At 35.6% G+C, this 17,209-nt stretch overlaps 1 protein-coding gene across 7 annotated transcripts in view; it reads right to left on the bottom strand.

Annotated features, from left to right (window-relative positions):
- Window positions 1-17,209, bottom strand: part of MARCHF1 (membrane associated ring-CH-type finger 1) — a 635,011-nt gene that overhangs the window by 17,254 nt on the left and 600,548 nt on the right. For 6 of the 7 annotated variants that reach the window (XM_019650581.1, XM_019650582.1, XM_019650583.1 and 3 more), the window contains one exon: window positions 13,141-13,321. In XM_019650581.1, coding sequence (XP_019506126.1) covers window positions 13,141-13,321 — 181 coding nt within the window. Of the gene's footprint in view, window positions 1-13,140; window positions 13,322-14,162; window positions 14,263-17,209 lie in introns of those variants that run through there. The other variant, XM_019650586.1, reaches the window with a different exon arrangement.

Raw genomic sequence — 17,209 nt, 5'->3', positions numbered from 1 at the left:
AGAGGTAGTCTCACAGGCGAGCTGTTTGGATGAAATATGTGAGTCTATCTTATGGTCACATTAAAAAAAAGAATCCTATTTTAAAGAAGAAAGTAGGCATAGCGTACAGCAGGTGAAAAGCAACTGATATGACAGAAGGAAGCCTTACATTCTGGTCCTGATTTTACACAAATATCTAATTTTGAGTAAGCTGTTTAATAATCCTTGGATCATATGTTTTTTCCCCCTTATAAAATAAAATGTTAGAGTTAATGCTTTCCAATCTTTTTTTTCTTTAGCGACCAAGAATATTTCAGAGTTTCAGGGGCTATTAGAGAACAAGAAGAACTCTGGGGCCCCCTTTCTTTACTTTACTTGTTAGTCTAATCAGAGTATTTCAGTATTTACCTCTTTTGTTCTTTACTCTTTTATTTAACTTTTAAAAATGAACTTTTAGTTTTGTACTAATTTTTGATTTACAGAAAATTTTCAAAGGCTGTATATTCACCTCACCCAGTGTCCCCTAATGTTAACATATTACGTTACCAAAATATGTTTGTTAAAGTGAAGAAACTAGCACTAGCACATTAATATTAACTAAACTCCAGACTTTATTAGGATTTCACCAGTTTTCCCCCTACGTTCCTTTTAGATTTGGGCTAGATAATGTTCACTGATGAAAGTTCTGACACTCTCTTTCACAGAGTTTGCAAAGTAAGGGAGAGATGTAAAGGACGATCTGGTGCCTAATGGAGACTTTCCTTTTGATGTCATCAGAATGATTGAAAGACCTGGGTTAGGAGTTACCTTTTCCTTAAAGCCTCAGAAAGCATGGTTCTGCACTGGCATCACCTGGGAGTTTGTGAGGAAGGCAGAATCTCATGCCCCACCTCCGGCCTACAGAATAATCAAAACTTGATTCATTTTTGAGATTTATTTCCAGGAACCTACAGGAGAAGCTCATTTAAAGACTACATAGAATTTCATTTTGTGGCAGTCTCCTGGTCTACCTTTCTGCACCCTTCTTTACTGTTCTCTAGAGGCAATCACTTTTAAACATGGTAGGTGATATTTACCTCCATCATTTTATATAATATGCTTCTACTTCTGTTGCTATAACTCATCGATATTACACATCATCTATTGATCTCTTATTATTGTTGTGGATGACTGAATGCTTAGCCACAAACCTTCTCACTCACATTTCCCATAACCTCCCAGGATATAAGTGTATGGCCATTTCGGTTATATCAATAGAAATTATATTCCTTAAATTCATTAAAAAAGCAAGTGTTACTCTAGAGCAGTGTTTTTCAAAGTGTCATCTGGGGACCCTTTCAAAGGATCAGTGTGGTGAAAACTAATAATAATTCTTAGATTTTTGTATGGTGGGATTCTCCAGAAGCTAGATCACACATGGTATCACAACAGACTGAATGCAGATTTCAGTGTCTTCCATAGGTCAGACATTAAAAAGATTTGTAAATTGAAAAATAATGCAACTCTTCTCATTAAATATTTTTGGTTTTGGAAAATATAATTTTTCATAAACATATATTGCTTAACATGAAAATGTTTCTTGTTACTTTTAAATGACTTAATCAGTTTATATTTGAACATGTCAGTTTCAATTTTGAATATGGTCAATATTCATAGATATAACCCACATCGCCCAAAGCTCTTCAGTGTCTTCAATAATTTCTGAGAGTGTAAATGGGTCTTGAGGCCAAAAAGCTGGAGAATCGCTATGGTTAATAATTCATTTTATCAATAAATGTCTGTTACATTTTAAAGATCATTCTCTTTTAATATTTGCTTAGGATGTACCTACCTTATTTTTTTCTATATCCTTCATTACATCTATCCAAAGCCCTTTAATCTTATTTCTCAAGAAAATCAGATACCCTATCAAATTGATTCTTCCCCAGAGACTGCTGACCCCGAGGATGCTATTTTATTCTTTAATCTGAGCTGGTCACTCTCTTCGTTTACATATTTTCTTTTCCTGCTCTACTCCTCTGCACCCTTCCCAGGACAATCACTTTCAAAGAGTTTAGAAATGTTTGGTGCACACCCTTGTCCTGGGATCTCCTTTGCTCCTCTGCTATGCTGCTTCCTATACTTCTCCAATCCTAATTGTTTTTCCTGTATCAAGTCCCTTATTTTGCTCAAGCACTGCCTTGAAAAACTTCCTAAGAGGACATGGGATATATACATTTTTAGATTACTTGTATTATCTTAAACTTTTTATCCTACTCTTATATTTTATAGGTATATTTTCTGAGTATTACAGTTGTGGTTGAATATTCCTTCAGAATCCTCAAGTTCTTATTGTACCATCTCTTAAGCATGTACTGTTGAGACCACCATAATTTTGATCATAATGAAATTCACCAGAAACTCTTTGAAAGCTTCCAGAATGTACTATTTTTATTTATACTTTTTCTGAATTTTTACAGTAACATAGCTTTATCTAAGTCATTATTCATTTGTGCTAGAAAACCATGTCCTTCATTTTCAGAAGTATTCTTGCATTATTTCTTTAATAATTTTCTCTAGTGTCAGTATCTGGAAATTTTATTAATCTAACGCTAGATCACCATTATTATGGCTTTTTAAAAAAATGTTTTACTCCTTTTGCCCTTTTTAGTTTCTGGAATATTGGTTCAACTCTATTTTTCTAGTCTTTCAATGAATGTTTTTTATTAGCTACCTACTTTCTAAGGGATCTTAAAGAAATCTAGTTTTTAGTTTTTCTTAATTGATGGATGCCTAAAACATATACAACTTAACATATTAAGCTTTCTTCATCAAGCTCTGATATCACTGTCTTGACTGCTTCCTAAAAAACACTGGAAAAGTCATTCTTTCCCTTCCCACTGGAACTGTTTAAATTGTACTGGGATTGTATAAATTATAAGTTCTGACATTCTCCAATTTCTACAAAAATCTGAATGATTTTTGAAGGAACTAAATGATGCCCTGTGAGGAGCAAGAACTCTTATGTTGTGATGATTTTGGTTGGGGTGTTTATTGAGCTAAATGCAAGGGGTAAGCTGGGAGCTGAAATGCTGCTATTTCCGCAAGTCATCTGTTAACTGTCTGTGATTCAGGGATTTGGGCACTCAAAGGGCAGACAGAAGATGTGGGCTATGAGGAAAAGTGGGGGAATTATTTTTCATACAGAAATAGATTCATCTCTGAACTTGGTCTATTTGCCTTAAGTCTACCCATTAAAGATGTTTGGGAATCTTTTTGATGACCATGCCTTGGTTCACAGACCTTCCTCAGCAGCTATGAGTCTGAGTCAGAAGTCATACTGAAGATCAGTGCCCACCGCCCCTCTTAGCAGAGGTACCTGGAGGAAGACATTCTCATCTGGCCTGCTGAGATCATCTTCCCCAGGCAAAGCATACAGTTGCACTAACTGATCTATGGATATCACAGCGAGCAGTGGCCCAAGGAAGACTAGAGATGTTTGTTGGGCATCATGGGATGAAGAACTCGATGATTAATGCCAAACGGAGGCACTGGCTGTTCACGGGTGCTCCATGACAGAGGCTCAGGTGAATCAGGTGCTATATTACTCCATTAGATAGGCACACCTATTCCAGAATGCCATAGCCTCCGCCACTCCTTATCATATCTCCAGTACTGCATTATTTGCCATTTATCATCATAAAACCACACTGCTTCATTCATTTATGTTACCTATCTGTTTTCTGATATAAGTGAATAATCTGTGGAACTGAGCAGTACCCTTCAGACATTGTTTGGTTATTTTTCTCAGCCAAATTGGACAGGTTTGAGTTGTACAGAAATAATGTGTATGCTTTGTTAATCATTCTTATTACCCTTCAAAGCAAACAATGGGGCATCTTTGTGTATCTTCCCAGCTCTGGTTCCTGACATTTATTCAGCAACCTTTTCATCTTAATGTTCTTTATTAACTTGTTCCCCTAAGGGAGAGACAGTTGTGAAACTGAGGATTTTCTTCACCTAAACATTCCCATAAACTTACTTTCAGTTATAATTTAATACTTGGAATCATTTTAACCCCGTCCAGAGTTACCAAAATTACCTCTTGTACCATTTTTAAGTCTATTTCAAAATATTACTTGTAACTCATTTTCAAACTCCCTAATACCATCCCTACCCCACAAGAATGTAAATTCTCTGAGATTAGGGGATGTTCGGTCATCACTATAATCTCAGTACCAGGGACGGTGACAGGCACACAGTAGGTGCTCAGTAAATATTTGTTGAATGAATGAATAAGAGGGAGTAAGTGAATCATAGTGAGGCATCCCTAAGCATGGTCTTTTAGACACAGCTGGCTTTGGTGTGGTCTGATGTATGAATAGAATCCAATAGGAGATTATCAGTCTCTTAGGAGATAAGCCATTTCCTAGATGCAGAAAAGATGTAACTCAAAAATTTGTTAGCTTTGTTTATTGATAAAAATGCTTCATCAAAATATCGACTTTTGTATTAAACTAGCTATACATTTACAAAATATATTTGTATTAAGTATTTTATATTAAATATTTTGTATATTTTGTATTAAACTAACTATATATTTATATTTACGGAAACCCTAGCCTTCAAGAAAATAGAATATCTTTCCTGGACTCAGTTAAACTGATTTGCATAGACCTTCAGTCTAAACTGGTTGTCTTCACTGTACCAAGGAGGAAATGGCTTTCGGCCCAGCCTGCCTCTTTTCTTGGGTCAGAAGTCTTCCATGTATGGCCCAGGGCTGCAGAACAGCCTTGCTGTCAAGAACCATTTACATTTGCTTTACTTTGGCCTTTACCCGCCTGCTTACAATTTATTAGAAAACTGAAGAGTGGCCTGGCTTCTAGTGACCTTTCGGGATGACCCCTACTACCCAACTGCCCCCAAACACTCTCGTTTCCTGTCTTCACTTCTTTCCCCCTCTTTCTCTTCCTTCTCTCTTTGCCTCTGTTTCTTCTTCCCATCTTCCTTTAGTCATACCTTTTAATGTTGTTTTCTGTTTTTAAATATAGAGAAGCTATGCTTTGTTTTGTTTTTTTTCACCATGGTTTGCTTTAAAGGGTAGTAAGAAAGATTAAGGAAGCATACACGTTATTTCTTTATGACTAAAACCTTGAATTCCTGTCCTGCACAACCTAAGCTACTGTAACTGTGAAGGATTCTTTTTATACCTGTTTTTCTTTTTCTTCTGTACATTTAAAATTGATTTAAATGTGAAATTTCTTTTTCTCTCCTCCCTCCTTTCTGCCCTCCTTTCCTTCCTTCCTTTCTTCCTTCCTTCCTTCCTTCCTTCCTTCCTTCCTTCCTTCCTTCCTTCCTTCCTTCTCTTTCTCCCTCTTTCTCTTGCTTTTCTTTCTTCAGTGGATTCCTCAGTTTGCCTTTCATGAAACAACAGAATTGTAAGTTGGAAGAAACTTCAAAGGCAATCATGTCCAGTCTCCTCATTTTACAGTTAAAGCAACTGAGGAAAGGCTCAGAGGGAATAAGTGTCAGGACTGGAATTAGCCTCCGTAAATCAGCCTAATTTGGGTGGAACATTCATATGCAAGACAATAGCATCGGTATGATGAGGCTCTGCATGGCATAGCCATGTGGGAAACAAAGAAGTGCAGCCATTTGACGGTACCATTCAGAGAAAAGTAGAAAATTGGAAGGAAGCTGGCTTGTGAGAGATTAGTTCTCATTTGGAGTGAAACCTTTCGGCCATCTTGCTCCTTATAATGTTGACAACATCACACAAGCACGTCGATGCATGTACAGTGGGGCTAGACACCATCATTCCAGAGAGATCATATCAAAGACTTCCTCATTTCTCTCTTACTTGTCAATATGATAGCAAAGAAATTTGATTTGTCTAAAATATTTGCTTGAAAGAGAGCCATGTTGATTTTCAGTGCCTTATGGTTCAAAAAATTAAGCCAAAAATTTGGGGATTTTTTTCTTATATTTTAAGCCAAGATTTGAGAATTTGAAATAATAAATTAAGAAAAAATCCCAGCTGAGAAAGAATAATCTTTAGCTGGAGGAAAATTAAAATATGAAAGTGATTCAAAACTCCATCATTATGTCATCTTAAGAAAAATTAAAATAAAAGACAAATATAACTTCCATAAAAAAACTCAATCATAAGATGATGCTTTAGGGAAATCTTTATTTGTAACTGTGTGTGTGCACGTGCCCACATGGATGTACATATGCTTTTGTACATTCTAATTTGATGTTTTCCATATGGATCACTGTAATATTGATTCCATCATTTTAAGCATAATTTATGTTTCAAATATGAAAATACACAGCATATAAAAGAAGTTCCATGCATCCCTTGTCTTTGTCAAAATAAAAATGGATTTTCCCAAGGGTGGAACTCTATTCTGTTAATGACTTCAATAGTAAATCTAATGGAAGTTAAACATTCCTTTTCATATCTATAACAGTAACACAAGGTGACATTCTTACTGAGCAAGTGAGGTTATGTTCTTCAAGCGACAATTTTCACAGACAAGAAACAGAACTAAAGTAATATGTAATTGGATCTACTAATAAGGAAATACTAAAGAGAAATGTTCCAGCCAACAGTGATTATTCAGGGATTGTTTATTTAAGTCTCCACTGAGATACTCTATATCAAATCCTGCTCTATTTTTCCAGTTCTGTCTCCCAAATGTCCTAGGTATCCAACTGCTAAGTAATACCTTCGTGATTAGCCTAGGTTATGTGAAGCATGGAGGACAAAAGAGAAAATACCGTCATCTTTATATGTTTATAGTTACTGCAAAAAATATTTTAATATGGATGGTCTCATAAGTAAAGACCAAACACATAATGGCTTGCTCTTTTTGAATTGCATTTACCATTCCCTCCGGAGTTACAGAAAATTCTTGATCCCCACACCACCACCCATTGACAACCATGCCTTTCAAATTTATTACAAAATATTGTAATTCATCCGTTTCCATCTTTTTGCAGTAAACTATATGCTCTACGAGAGCAGGCTTTTTTTCCTATCTGGATCACAACTGAGCACAATTGGCACAGAGCAGATGGTACAGTGAGCTGAGTGAATGAGTGAACTGGGCATCATTGGAGCCTTCTTGGAACAATCACTCAGATCAGAGTTTGCTGCTGGTGGGGGCTCGAATCTGCCTAGAGGGAGTACTATGTTTATGGGTGGCAGCTTCACAAAATAATAAGCTCTTCTGCTGCCCAGGAAAGAATATTTCTACTCTGTACAAATGGCTCTATAACACTAATCCCTGTTTACTGCACAACTTTTTTTTTAAATGTAAAAGCTAATCAACCTACTAGTCTTTCCCCAAAAGACAAAAAGATGATGCTATGTGATAAATCCCAAGTGTCTATGAGAAAAAAGCATAGGCCAGTTGTATTTTCTATCTTATAATTATTTGACATAAGACATGTTGGCATTGTTATCTACTTACACTGGAATATTATATAGTTCAACTGAGATATCAATTGTAGTTCTGAGAGCATGGATGTGTTAAGGCAATAAATCAAATAAAAAACAAGGAAAACATTTTAGTGGAAAAGATAATGCTTCAATTGAGTTGAAATACTTGTATTCTGAGATCTTCTTTTTGTTATTTTGTACTTTACTAGTCCTTTCCCTTCCCACTGCAATCACCTGAGTATCTTATTGGTTCCTCTTTCTCACTGAACGAAGCAGTGAGAAGGTAAAGGGAAGTGTCTGGCTATAGACAATCACCGTTGGACCGTGAGAAATTTGTTGTGGCAAAGTCACCTGGCTCATTTGAAAAGTGTGACTTTGAAAACAAAATCATTTCCTAAGAGTATTCTAAATCACTTAGGCTGTCCTTGGGGCTCATATAATAATGGAACCGAAACACAGCAAAAAGATGAGAGAACGAGCATGTATTGCTAATTATGAGTATGGATGTTTACAGAAGTATAAAGAAAGCTCTGTCTGGCCTCACACTACAGCAGAGATTTCCATTGCCTCTAGGCTAATATATTTGTGAATAAATTAAACAGTAAACATGCTCTCCCATATTGGGCTCTGATTATAGGGGAACAGCCTGGAGACATCAAAACTTCATTTTCTGAAGGCTTTCTTATCACATAATCCCAAGCAATTTGAGTAAAATTGAGAATTTAGAAGGATGACAAAGAGAACTCCAAGAATCCCAGAATGACACCAGAATGTTCATACCCACTAAAACTCTTGCCAACGATCTTGCAGAAGTTCATCTAGAACCGACTTCCACTTTTTATAGCCCTAATTTTACAACCCTTGATTTGTTGTTGTTATTTAAGGTAGAAAAGCAGTAGTTATGTAAAATGTTGAATAAGGGCTATTGGAGGAACAGAGAAGTCACAGTGGATGCTCTTAGGGCAGGGAAGAAACAACACAAAAGGGGACAGAAAGGCTCTCAAAACACAGCAGACTGGTGGAAGCACAATGAAGATAAACAGCCTTATATGTGTTTTAAGTTATAGAGGCTATTAATGTTTTTCAGCCTGCAAAATAATTGATGTTTATAAAATGATGTAGCTAAGTATTAGGAAAATACATTGGGTAAAATAACCATCCGTGTTTAAGAAGAAACTTTTTGGAAAAATATTTTATACACATTTATTTTGAAAGATTTCCATTAGAAATGGTTTAAATAAACACTAAACTTTTGATGCTTAAAGTAAGAGGGTCTCAGCTACTTAAGGCAGTAAGTCACAGTGCAAAGAACACAAGCTTTAGAATCAGGGAGCTTTGGAGTATGCGATATTAAAGTTTGATACTGTCTCATTTTCCTCATTTGTAAAATGGGCTTATGTATGCCTACATAAAATACGGTTGTAATGAGGATTTAAATTAATTAAGCTATATATTCTAAATATCTGGCACATAGTAAAAATTCAGGATGTGGTGGTTGTATTAATGAAATTGCAAATCCCCCATAATGCTAAGTAAATGATGCATTTTTAATTTCTCTTATGTGTGATTTTTCAGTAGGGTGCTGGAAGACCCTCGCTAGGAATCTGACCACATTTCCTGCCCTAATTTTAAAGCTATGAATTGCAAGACCTCCAGCTTAACAGAGAATCAATAACAACCTTTGGGCAGTTGACTTGCTACAGTAACTTGCATTGGCTTTTGGCTTTTTTGAAAGATGGGATGCTACGTCAAATTAAGGAAAGCAAGGAATTCACATAGTGTTTATCAACTACAATTCTTTATTTTTTTAATACATAATTTTAACTAAAGCATTGTAAGTCATATGGTGGAAATGTAGAAATATTAAAATTATTACTCATTTGTTTTTGACACAGTAAGTTCACACAAGCTTTTATTTTATGAACTTTCCAATATTCAACTATTTTGGATCTGCAAAAATGACAAGTGCATAATGGTCCAACCTAATCATTACTAAAGCAAAGGTAGTTGATTCATGCCTCATTTTATTTGTAGAAATGAGACAAGTACATGGATACTTAGAGTTGAATATTTTCTATTACATATTTGTCAAATAGTTTGTATATGGAAAACTATATAATAAAGAAATATTTTAGGGGAGGACATACGGTTGTTGGTAGCATTTGCTGTCCTCAAACTTAGCTTCATCTCCAGGAGCTGGTTTCTCCCATTCAGGAGTCATTCAAACCTACACCTCATGTAATTCTTCAGCTTCAGAACAGATTAGCTTATGCTTCCTAGCTGATAATTGTGTCCATTTCCAAATTTCACTGAGTTGTCACTCTGCTTTTTATATTTTTGACTTCTCCAGACCCTGAGAACTATTTCTGACCCAGGTAACTCAGCTGATTAATGGGACTTTTCTGGAGTGTTATAAAAGTAGTTGAACTACTGACTTAAAGATGATGAAAATTGCTTTTTTCTCAAATAAGCTCTTGATTTTATTTAGACTTTAAAGATTTTCTTCTGGAAACATTAGGATACCTTGATGAATTTACTAACTATAGATTTTGGTATAGGAATGGTAGAAATTAATGAAGTAAGGTTTTATTGATATCTTTACAGACTAACTATTAAGCCCCAATTTGTCAGATTATGAAGATTCATACTTTTCTACTTTAAGAAGCCATTTCATGTAAACAGAATCTCCTGCCTCCATAGCCTAGTGGTAGAAATTCAAAATCATTGGCTAGATTGTTTCCTGTGGTTGGTCTTTAGGACATTATAAACTGCAATGGCATTACTGAGTTGAGAGCAATTAATTGGATGTACTTTGAATATATTCTAACCAAATGCTATGCGTGTCATTCTTTTTTAAATTTTTTAAAATTTTTTTTTAGCTGAGCCATCCTGCCACCTGTTGGCAGCTCAGCGGCAGCTCAGCTCGGGCTGGACTCGAACCGCTGTTGCTCAGAGCTCAAACCCTTGAGCGAGCTCTTAACCAACTGAGCCACTCGGCCGGCCCATGTGTCATTCTTAATGACCATTAAAAAACCCCTAAAGAAACATATTGATGAATCTTAGTGGCATCAAAGCAAATCATCTAGAACAATTTAAAAATTCCTCATATCTATATAATTTGTAGCATCTCAGAATGAAAAGTCATTTTAGATAGAGCCATTTAAGTATTACCCTGGTGCTTCACAGGTCTACAGGAGACAATAGAAGTTTGGAATACTTTTCTTCTAGGTTTTTAAAGTCCACAAATCCTAGAGGGAGGGATTTAGAATGCATGTTTCTCATGTGTAGGACTCATGTGTTAGATCAGGATTTGAAAATTCACATCCCTACACTAGAGCCACAGAGGTACTCAGATGTGGGGAGATGGAGCAATGTTTCAGGAGCAGAAAGAGAGACAAGGATGAGAAATGTGAAGAAATTGAAAGCAAGTAGCCTTTTAAAGTAGCTAGCCATCATTTAGCTCCACTGGGTGTTGTCCTATGAGATGCGATGCCAGTAAAACCAGATACAGTCATTTTCAAATGGAGATATGTGGATTATTTACACAAAATAATTACATAATTAAATTTTGGTAACTAATTAAATTTTAAGCTCTGTGGGTCAGATAAAACACATCTGTGGGCTGTCAGAAAGCAGCCTTTGCATTAGATTCTAAAATCCTCTGTAGATATATAAATTCTATTAAAAATGAAGGATGTTGACATGCTATCCTTCATCAATATTTATGACTGAACAAAGGAATTTTTTTTTAGCTAGGGTATTTCATTAATCATCAGATAGTAGGTGCCCCACTAAGTTGCTGCCACAGATTCATTACTAACAAGACATTCATTATCTTCTTAGTATATAATGAATATTCATATTCATTAAAAAAATATATGTACTCACTGCATTGCTCTAATTTCTGAACAGGTTAGTTAAAAAATAAAGGATTTTCTGATAGGGTTGTACATTATTGGGATTGGAATACTAAGAAAGGATCAAAGTTGTATATAAAGGGTTATTCTAGAAAAGCTTAAAGGTAGAATAAGAAAGATTCAAGCTCCATGCAGCATCATGGATTATTTATTAAAAAAAAAATGGGTGAGTGAGGTAGTGTGTATGACTAAGAGAAAATGTAAATATTTTATTATCCTAGATTGTTGCTCTCAAATTGAAATATTAGTTTTGACAAAGTTGAAATGAAAATTTTATATAGATGTAGGTTAAGAAAAGAAAGCATGGAGAAATATACAGATGCTATGAAAGAATTTGTAGTTCCCTGAGGGGTTAGAAGAGAAATTTATAAAATTATGGAGCACAACGTGTCATTGAGCTACTCCAGACAGCACACAGCATCTGTTCAGTGGATAAAGCAAAGGGCGAGGAATAAGGGTCCATTTCTATTTCTGGCATTTGATTGCTCTGGGGCCAGAGGAACAGAGTTGTCACCTTATGGCACTCAAGTCACCCCATATGTTAAAAAAAAAAAAAGACAATGTGCATCCCAAAGGCATTTTGTGCATCAGTTTTGACATCTCTAAGCCATTTGCTGATTTTTAACATCAAGGCTATTACAAAAACAGGGAACACTATTCTCCCTCTCCATAATTTACAGATTTAATGAAGAACCGCAATGGCCAACCACCAATTAGATGCCTATTGGAATATTCTTGTTTGCTTTACATCTCTGCTCATCCCGGAATGCATCGTGTTTATTTCCAAGCAATGTTCTTTTTATCCACTTTTTCTTTACATTTAATTTCAATGAAAAAGCAGCTCTAGGCAGATTCATTATTTAAACTGCAGTCTCCACACTCTCTTTTGGCAATTGAGACATCCATATATAGAAGGCTGCAGTTAGGTAAAAAGATGAATACATTACATGAAAAAATCCAGGGGCCCAGCTATCAGGTATAAATTACATGAAGTTCATTGTCTTTGTATCCTTTACAAGTTTTCCTTTGCTAGCTTTGAGTGAGATGCTAACTTTATGCTTGACGCATATTCTTACCTTCGTTCTTTAGAAAAAATATAACATAAATGGGGAATTTGAAGATTAAGTTTATAGATTAAAAATATACTCACCTCTCTCTTACAGCTTGATGCACAATATAGAACATAACACTTTTTCTATCTATTCTAATTATACATAAACCATCTGACAAAATCCCCAGATAAAAGCAAACACAAAAAAAGAGTCCACATCTTATAAAAGAAATCATTCTCTTCTATTAATGCCCAACTTTCAAGAAATTAGATGAGTTCATATTCTTTAATGTCATCTATTATCTAAACTTCTAGGAAATTGATCTCACTAAAGTACAATGCTCTCACAGTTCCCATCAATTCAATTACACTGAATTACAAGTATATTTTGTGCATATACATACACTTTTTTTTTTTAATTTTGAAGAGTAATATAAAAATCATAGGCCCTATTGGGGGTGGGAGGGCAGTCGATGGGAGAGGGGGATTGTTTCTGTGTGAAGGGTGAAAAAGATAACTATTGCATTGCTCTGTACACCTGAAACTAACAATAAAAAAAAAAAATCAGAAGCCCTAGAAATAAAACAGAGAAGAAACAAGGATTATCTGAAAACACTTGGCTGCATTTTAAATATTGAGCCCAACGTGAGACATGTACTCTTCGTGGATACTAGCATGTTAGCAAGATCTTATTGGGGAAAGAACATTATAAAGCACGCCTGCTTTGCAAGTGATCACTTTCAAACCAATCCTTGCAGATACTGTACCTTCCGGAGGGGTTTGAGCTTGGTCTCCATTATGAAGTCATACTTGCAGAGCTCGCAGCAGCGCGTGTCTGAGCTCTTGATCCACTGATGGAGGCAGGACTGGTGGACAAAGCGCAGGGTGCCCGTGCAGCGACAGGGCGTGATGAGGGGGCTCTCTTCATCCCCTTCGCAGTGACAGATCCTGGGGAAGGACACAGCAGCCAGGATGAGATCTCCCGGAGAATATTTCTCCTCCGTGCATTTCCTCCCTCACTCACCCCAGGCTGTATTAGAAACTGCAACCTAAGATGGAGAACGCATGAACTTTTCATTCCAACTTGATGCTAGAACTGAATCTATGACCAATACTACTTCTGTTTTTATTTGCTCAGTCATTGCTGGACTTGTAGGTCATGTTATAAGGCATTAGGCACTAGTACATTCCTATACTTAAGCCAATTTAAGCAGCACAACTATCAAACTATGTCCCTAGCTTAATCTATTTAATAGGTCAGTGTCTACGGCATAAACATGCTCTCATCTATAAAAGTTATGACTTATAAATATTCTAAGGAATGTTGCAATCTTGATAACTTCATTCTTTTATTTTGATAGTTTTATAGGGCCATGGTGTATTATTTAGTACATACTGGTATCCTATCAATTCTGAAAAATTTAACATGTTACCAAAGAATAAAGTGAATACAGAAAGTCTCAGTTTGGAAATAATTACAAAGATTTTCCTTAAGAAAATGCACACATATATGGTCACAACAAATGGCTTAAATGGCCAAGAATCATCATTGTCTAAAAGTCACGAAAATCACTGGTTATGTAAAGATGAAGTACAGTAAATCCTATTGTTTTAACATGTTAATTAGTGCATCTTCCAAGGAATTCAGAGTTCAACTAGTTTACTGAATTACTATGAATTCTAGTGTCATAGATTCACAATAATGAAATCTTCATTATTGTCATCTTCAAATTAAAAAAAACCCCACAAAACTTTGTTTTCCTCATTGGCTGAGATGAGCTTTTCTTACCTCAAGACTGTGAATTCAAATCCTAGCACTTCAATAATTCTTATGATTTAACCAGCTATTAAAGTTGATAATAAACTTGATTAGCAATATTGCTTGAAATCTGTTAGAAATAGGAATGAAACATTAAGAAAAATATCTGCATAGTTACTTTTTTTCTTTAAATTTTATTGGGGAACAGCATGGTCATTGGTTACACATTGCTTTCATGCTACAATGGCATAGTTGACTCTTTTAGGAAGGGCGCAGCTCACAGTGGCTCATGCTGGTATTGAACCGGCAACCTTGGTGTTATCAGCACTGTGCTCTAACCAACTGAGCTAACAGGCCAACCCTATAGTTGCTTTTTTGAGCTGAGCTGCAGTGGCAGGCTGGAAGAATGTGTAAATTGCTGCCACTGCTCTTTTTTTTTCAGGTTTGTATGCTCTGTTCTCCAGAAGCAGGAGTTTTAAAGAGTGAGAATTTTAAAATGCATTTATCTAGCTCAGCTGTCTCCCCAGGGGAAATGAAATGAAATGGCTGCTCAGATTGTTACTGCAGCAAGATACAGGAATTGAAACCCAACTCTCCTCTAACCTCAAAATAAAGAAGTATGACACAGTGCACTAGGTATTTTGAATCTCTTTTTCCTAAGTAAAAATAAAATAAGCGAATAAGAACACTGCCTTCTAAAGTCCTTGGGGTGGGCGTGATGGGAAGTTCAAAGTCACACACTGCCTTCCCTGATCTGAGTTAGGAAGTGGCAATGTTGAATGTAGCAGCATATATAAAAGGCTGACATGGTGATGACAAACTAAAAATTATCAGAGACCCTATTTTTTAATACAAAAGCCCCAAATATCTTCTTTTTCTAAAGATGTAGGCCCTAGGGATCAGGCTTAGTTATTTTGTATCCACCTGTTGACAGTAGAGTGTTGGTTGTTGCATCATAGGTGATCAGCAGATGATTGTTGAGAAAAGGGATTATTCAGTTAACAAACTATGACTTATTATACAAGCAACCAGTAAAAACAAATTTGGGTTTCTATAGCCTTTCTTTTTACTGTAATACTTATTCTTGGAGCCATTGAAACCTAATGAATTATACAGCATGGGAGATTGGTATTTCTTAAATCCTTGAAACTGTTATCTCCCTGCCTCCACACACAGGTACTCCCTTAGATCAGGGGTCAGCAAACTATGGTCCAATTCTCCCTGCTGCATGTTTTTGTAAATAAAGTTATATTGGCACACACCCAAGCACATTTGTTTATGTATTGCTTACAGCTATATTCGCACTATAATTGCAGAAATGAGAGTTGCTGCAGAGACCATATGTCTGCCAAGACTAACATATTTACTCTCTGGCCCTTTACAGAGAACATTTGCTTACCCCTGCCACAAACATGGTGATTCTGAGTTAAAGACAATGGATGAATATTATCTACAATAATAAAAGCAAATTTTAGAGAAAGAAAAGCACCCCAACCTTTTCAAGGAACAAAAGTTGAAGTAAAGTTTATAGAAAGAAGCACACAATAAAAATGAAAGTCCCTCCTAGCTTTGAAGCCTGCTGATCTATGAACAGTCTGCAGAGACAGGGGGCATGATGTCTCATTTGAAAAATAAAAACTTGCAGTTAATGCCATCTGATAATTCATCACTAAAAACACGATCATGTCAAATGTTGCACAGCTGCCAAGGTGATTCTGAGGCTCCAATTTTTTACTGACATGAACAAAGTAATTTATTCATAAGCAGATTTAAACAAAGACCTTGCTGATTACTGAGTTCAAACTGACCTGAGCAGTTTACTGATTGTTGTCTGACTTCCTATGTCTTATAGATTCCTTTTTAAAAATTCCTGCTGATACTCTTACCAAAAGCACAACCAACAACATCATTTTTTTCCATAAAATTAAGATTATTTCCCATAGGAAAAAAAAATCAAAAGCTTAGTTCATTTTCATTCCACTTTCACAAAATTTATTTTTATATTATTTTAGCATTTTGAACTTTTTCAACTAATGTTGGATCCTCGGAGTCTTTTTCAAACCATGTTGAGATTGTTCTAAATGAATTTAAGAGCTAAATATAAACTTTAAAAAACTACTAAAAATAATTTTAAAAAGTGAGAGTGCCATTACAAAAGAATTAAACAATTCTTATATTGACATACTTCATGCAAACTGCAATTGCTAAACTATAAATGAAAACACAGTAATGAAAACATTAACATCCTTTTTCCAACAATATGCAGACAAAATAATTTTAATAATAAGATAAAATTGCATTGTAAAATATTCATAATTTTGATGCATTTTAACCTTGTGGGAAGTTACAGCTTGTGATTTGAGGGATTCTGTAAAACCATTGGTGATCTGCACTGGTGTCAATTTTATTGGCAGTTTAGTACGTGAACTGGCTGCTTACAGTGTCATCAGCATATGTTGAGACTTTCACCATTTATAACTTGAATAAACTTGCACTTCCATATAATTTATAGCTTTCTGTAAAAAGCAGATCACAAAATGCTGTTTTGCAATTAAATTTTGGAAATTGTGTGTGTGTGTGTGTGTGTGTGTGTGTGTGTGTGTGTGTGTACACACTTAAATTTCCTTCCTTAATGGTTTGGTTTTAAGAAAAGAACTTTTTTTTTTGCCTCATATATCTTAAAATGACCTCCTCTGCTCCACACACCCTCTCTTGCCAAAGCTTCTTAGCTCTGGTAGAATAACAATGTTTTTCTGCATACTTTAAAAAAATAATTCATCACTAAAAAATATTCATGAAAGCCACAGAGATTATGTAACTTTGGAATTTTTTTTCATTCATTCATTTGTCATTTCATTCATTCACATGTTCTTGGTTCTTGCAATACACAAAGAACATCTGATAACAGCATCAGCATGTAGGGTAAATTAAGAAGGAGAGAAAACAGCCTGCAGCCAGGTATTCCATTTGGACCCCTATGACAATCATCCAGGTATTAAGAATCTGTGGTGACCTAGGGGTGTAGACAGGAGACTTTCAGCCTGGAAAGCATGCAGAGACTTCTGAGGACTTTGCTT

This window comes from Hipposideros armiger, unplaced genomic scaffold, assembly GCF_001890085.2.
Source record: "Hipposideros armiger isolate ML-2016 unplaced genomic scaffold, ASM189008v1 scaffold_142, whole genome shotgun sequence".
Taxonomy (NCBI): domain Eukaryota; kingdom Metazoa; phylum Chordata; class Mammalia; order Chiroptera; family Hipposideridae; genus Hipposideros; species Hipposideros armiger.
The sequence above is the reverse complement of the archived record's forward strand: the minus strand, read 5'-3'. Positions and strand labels throughout refer to the sequence as shown.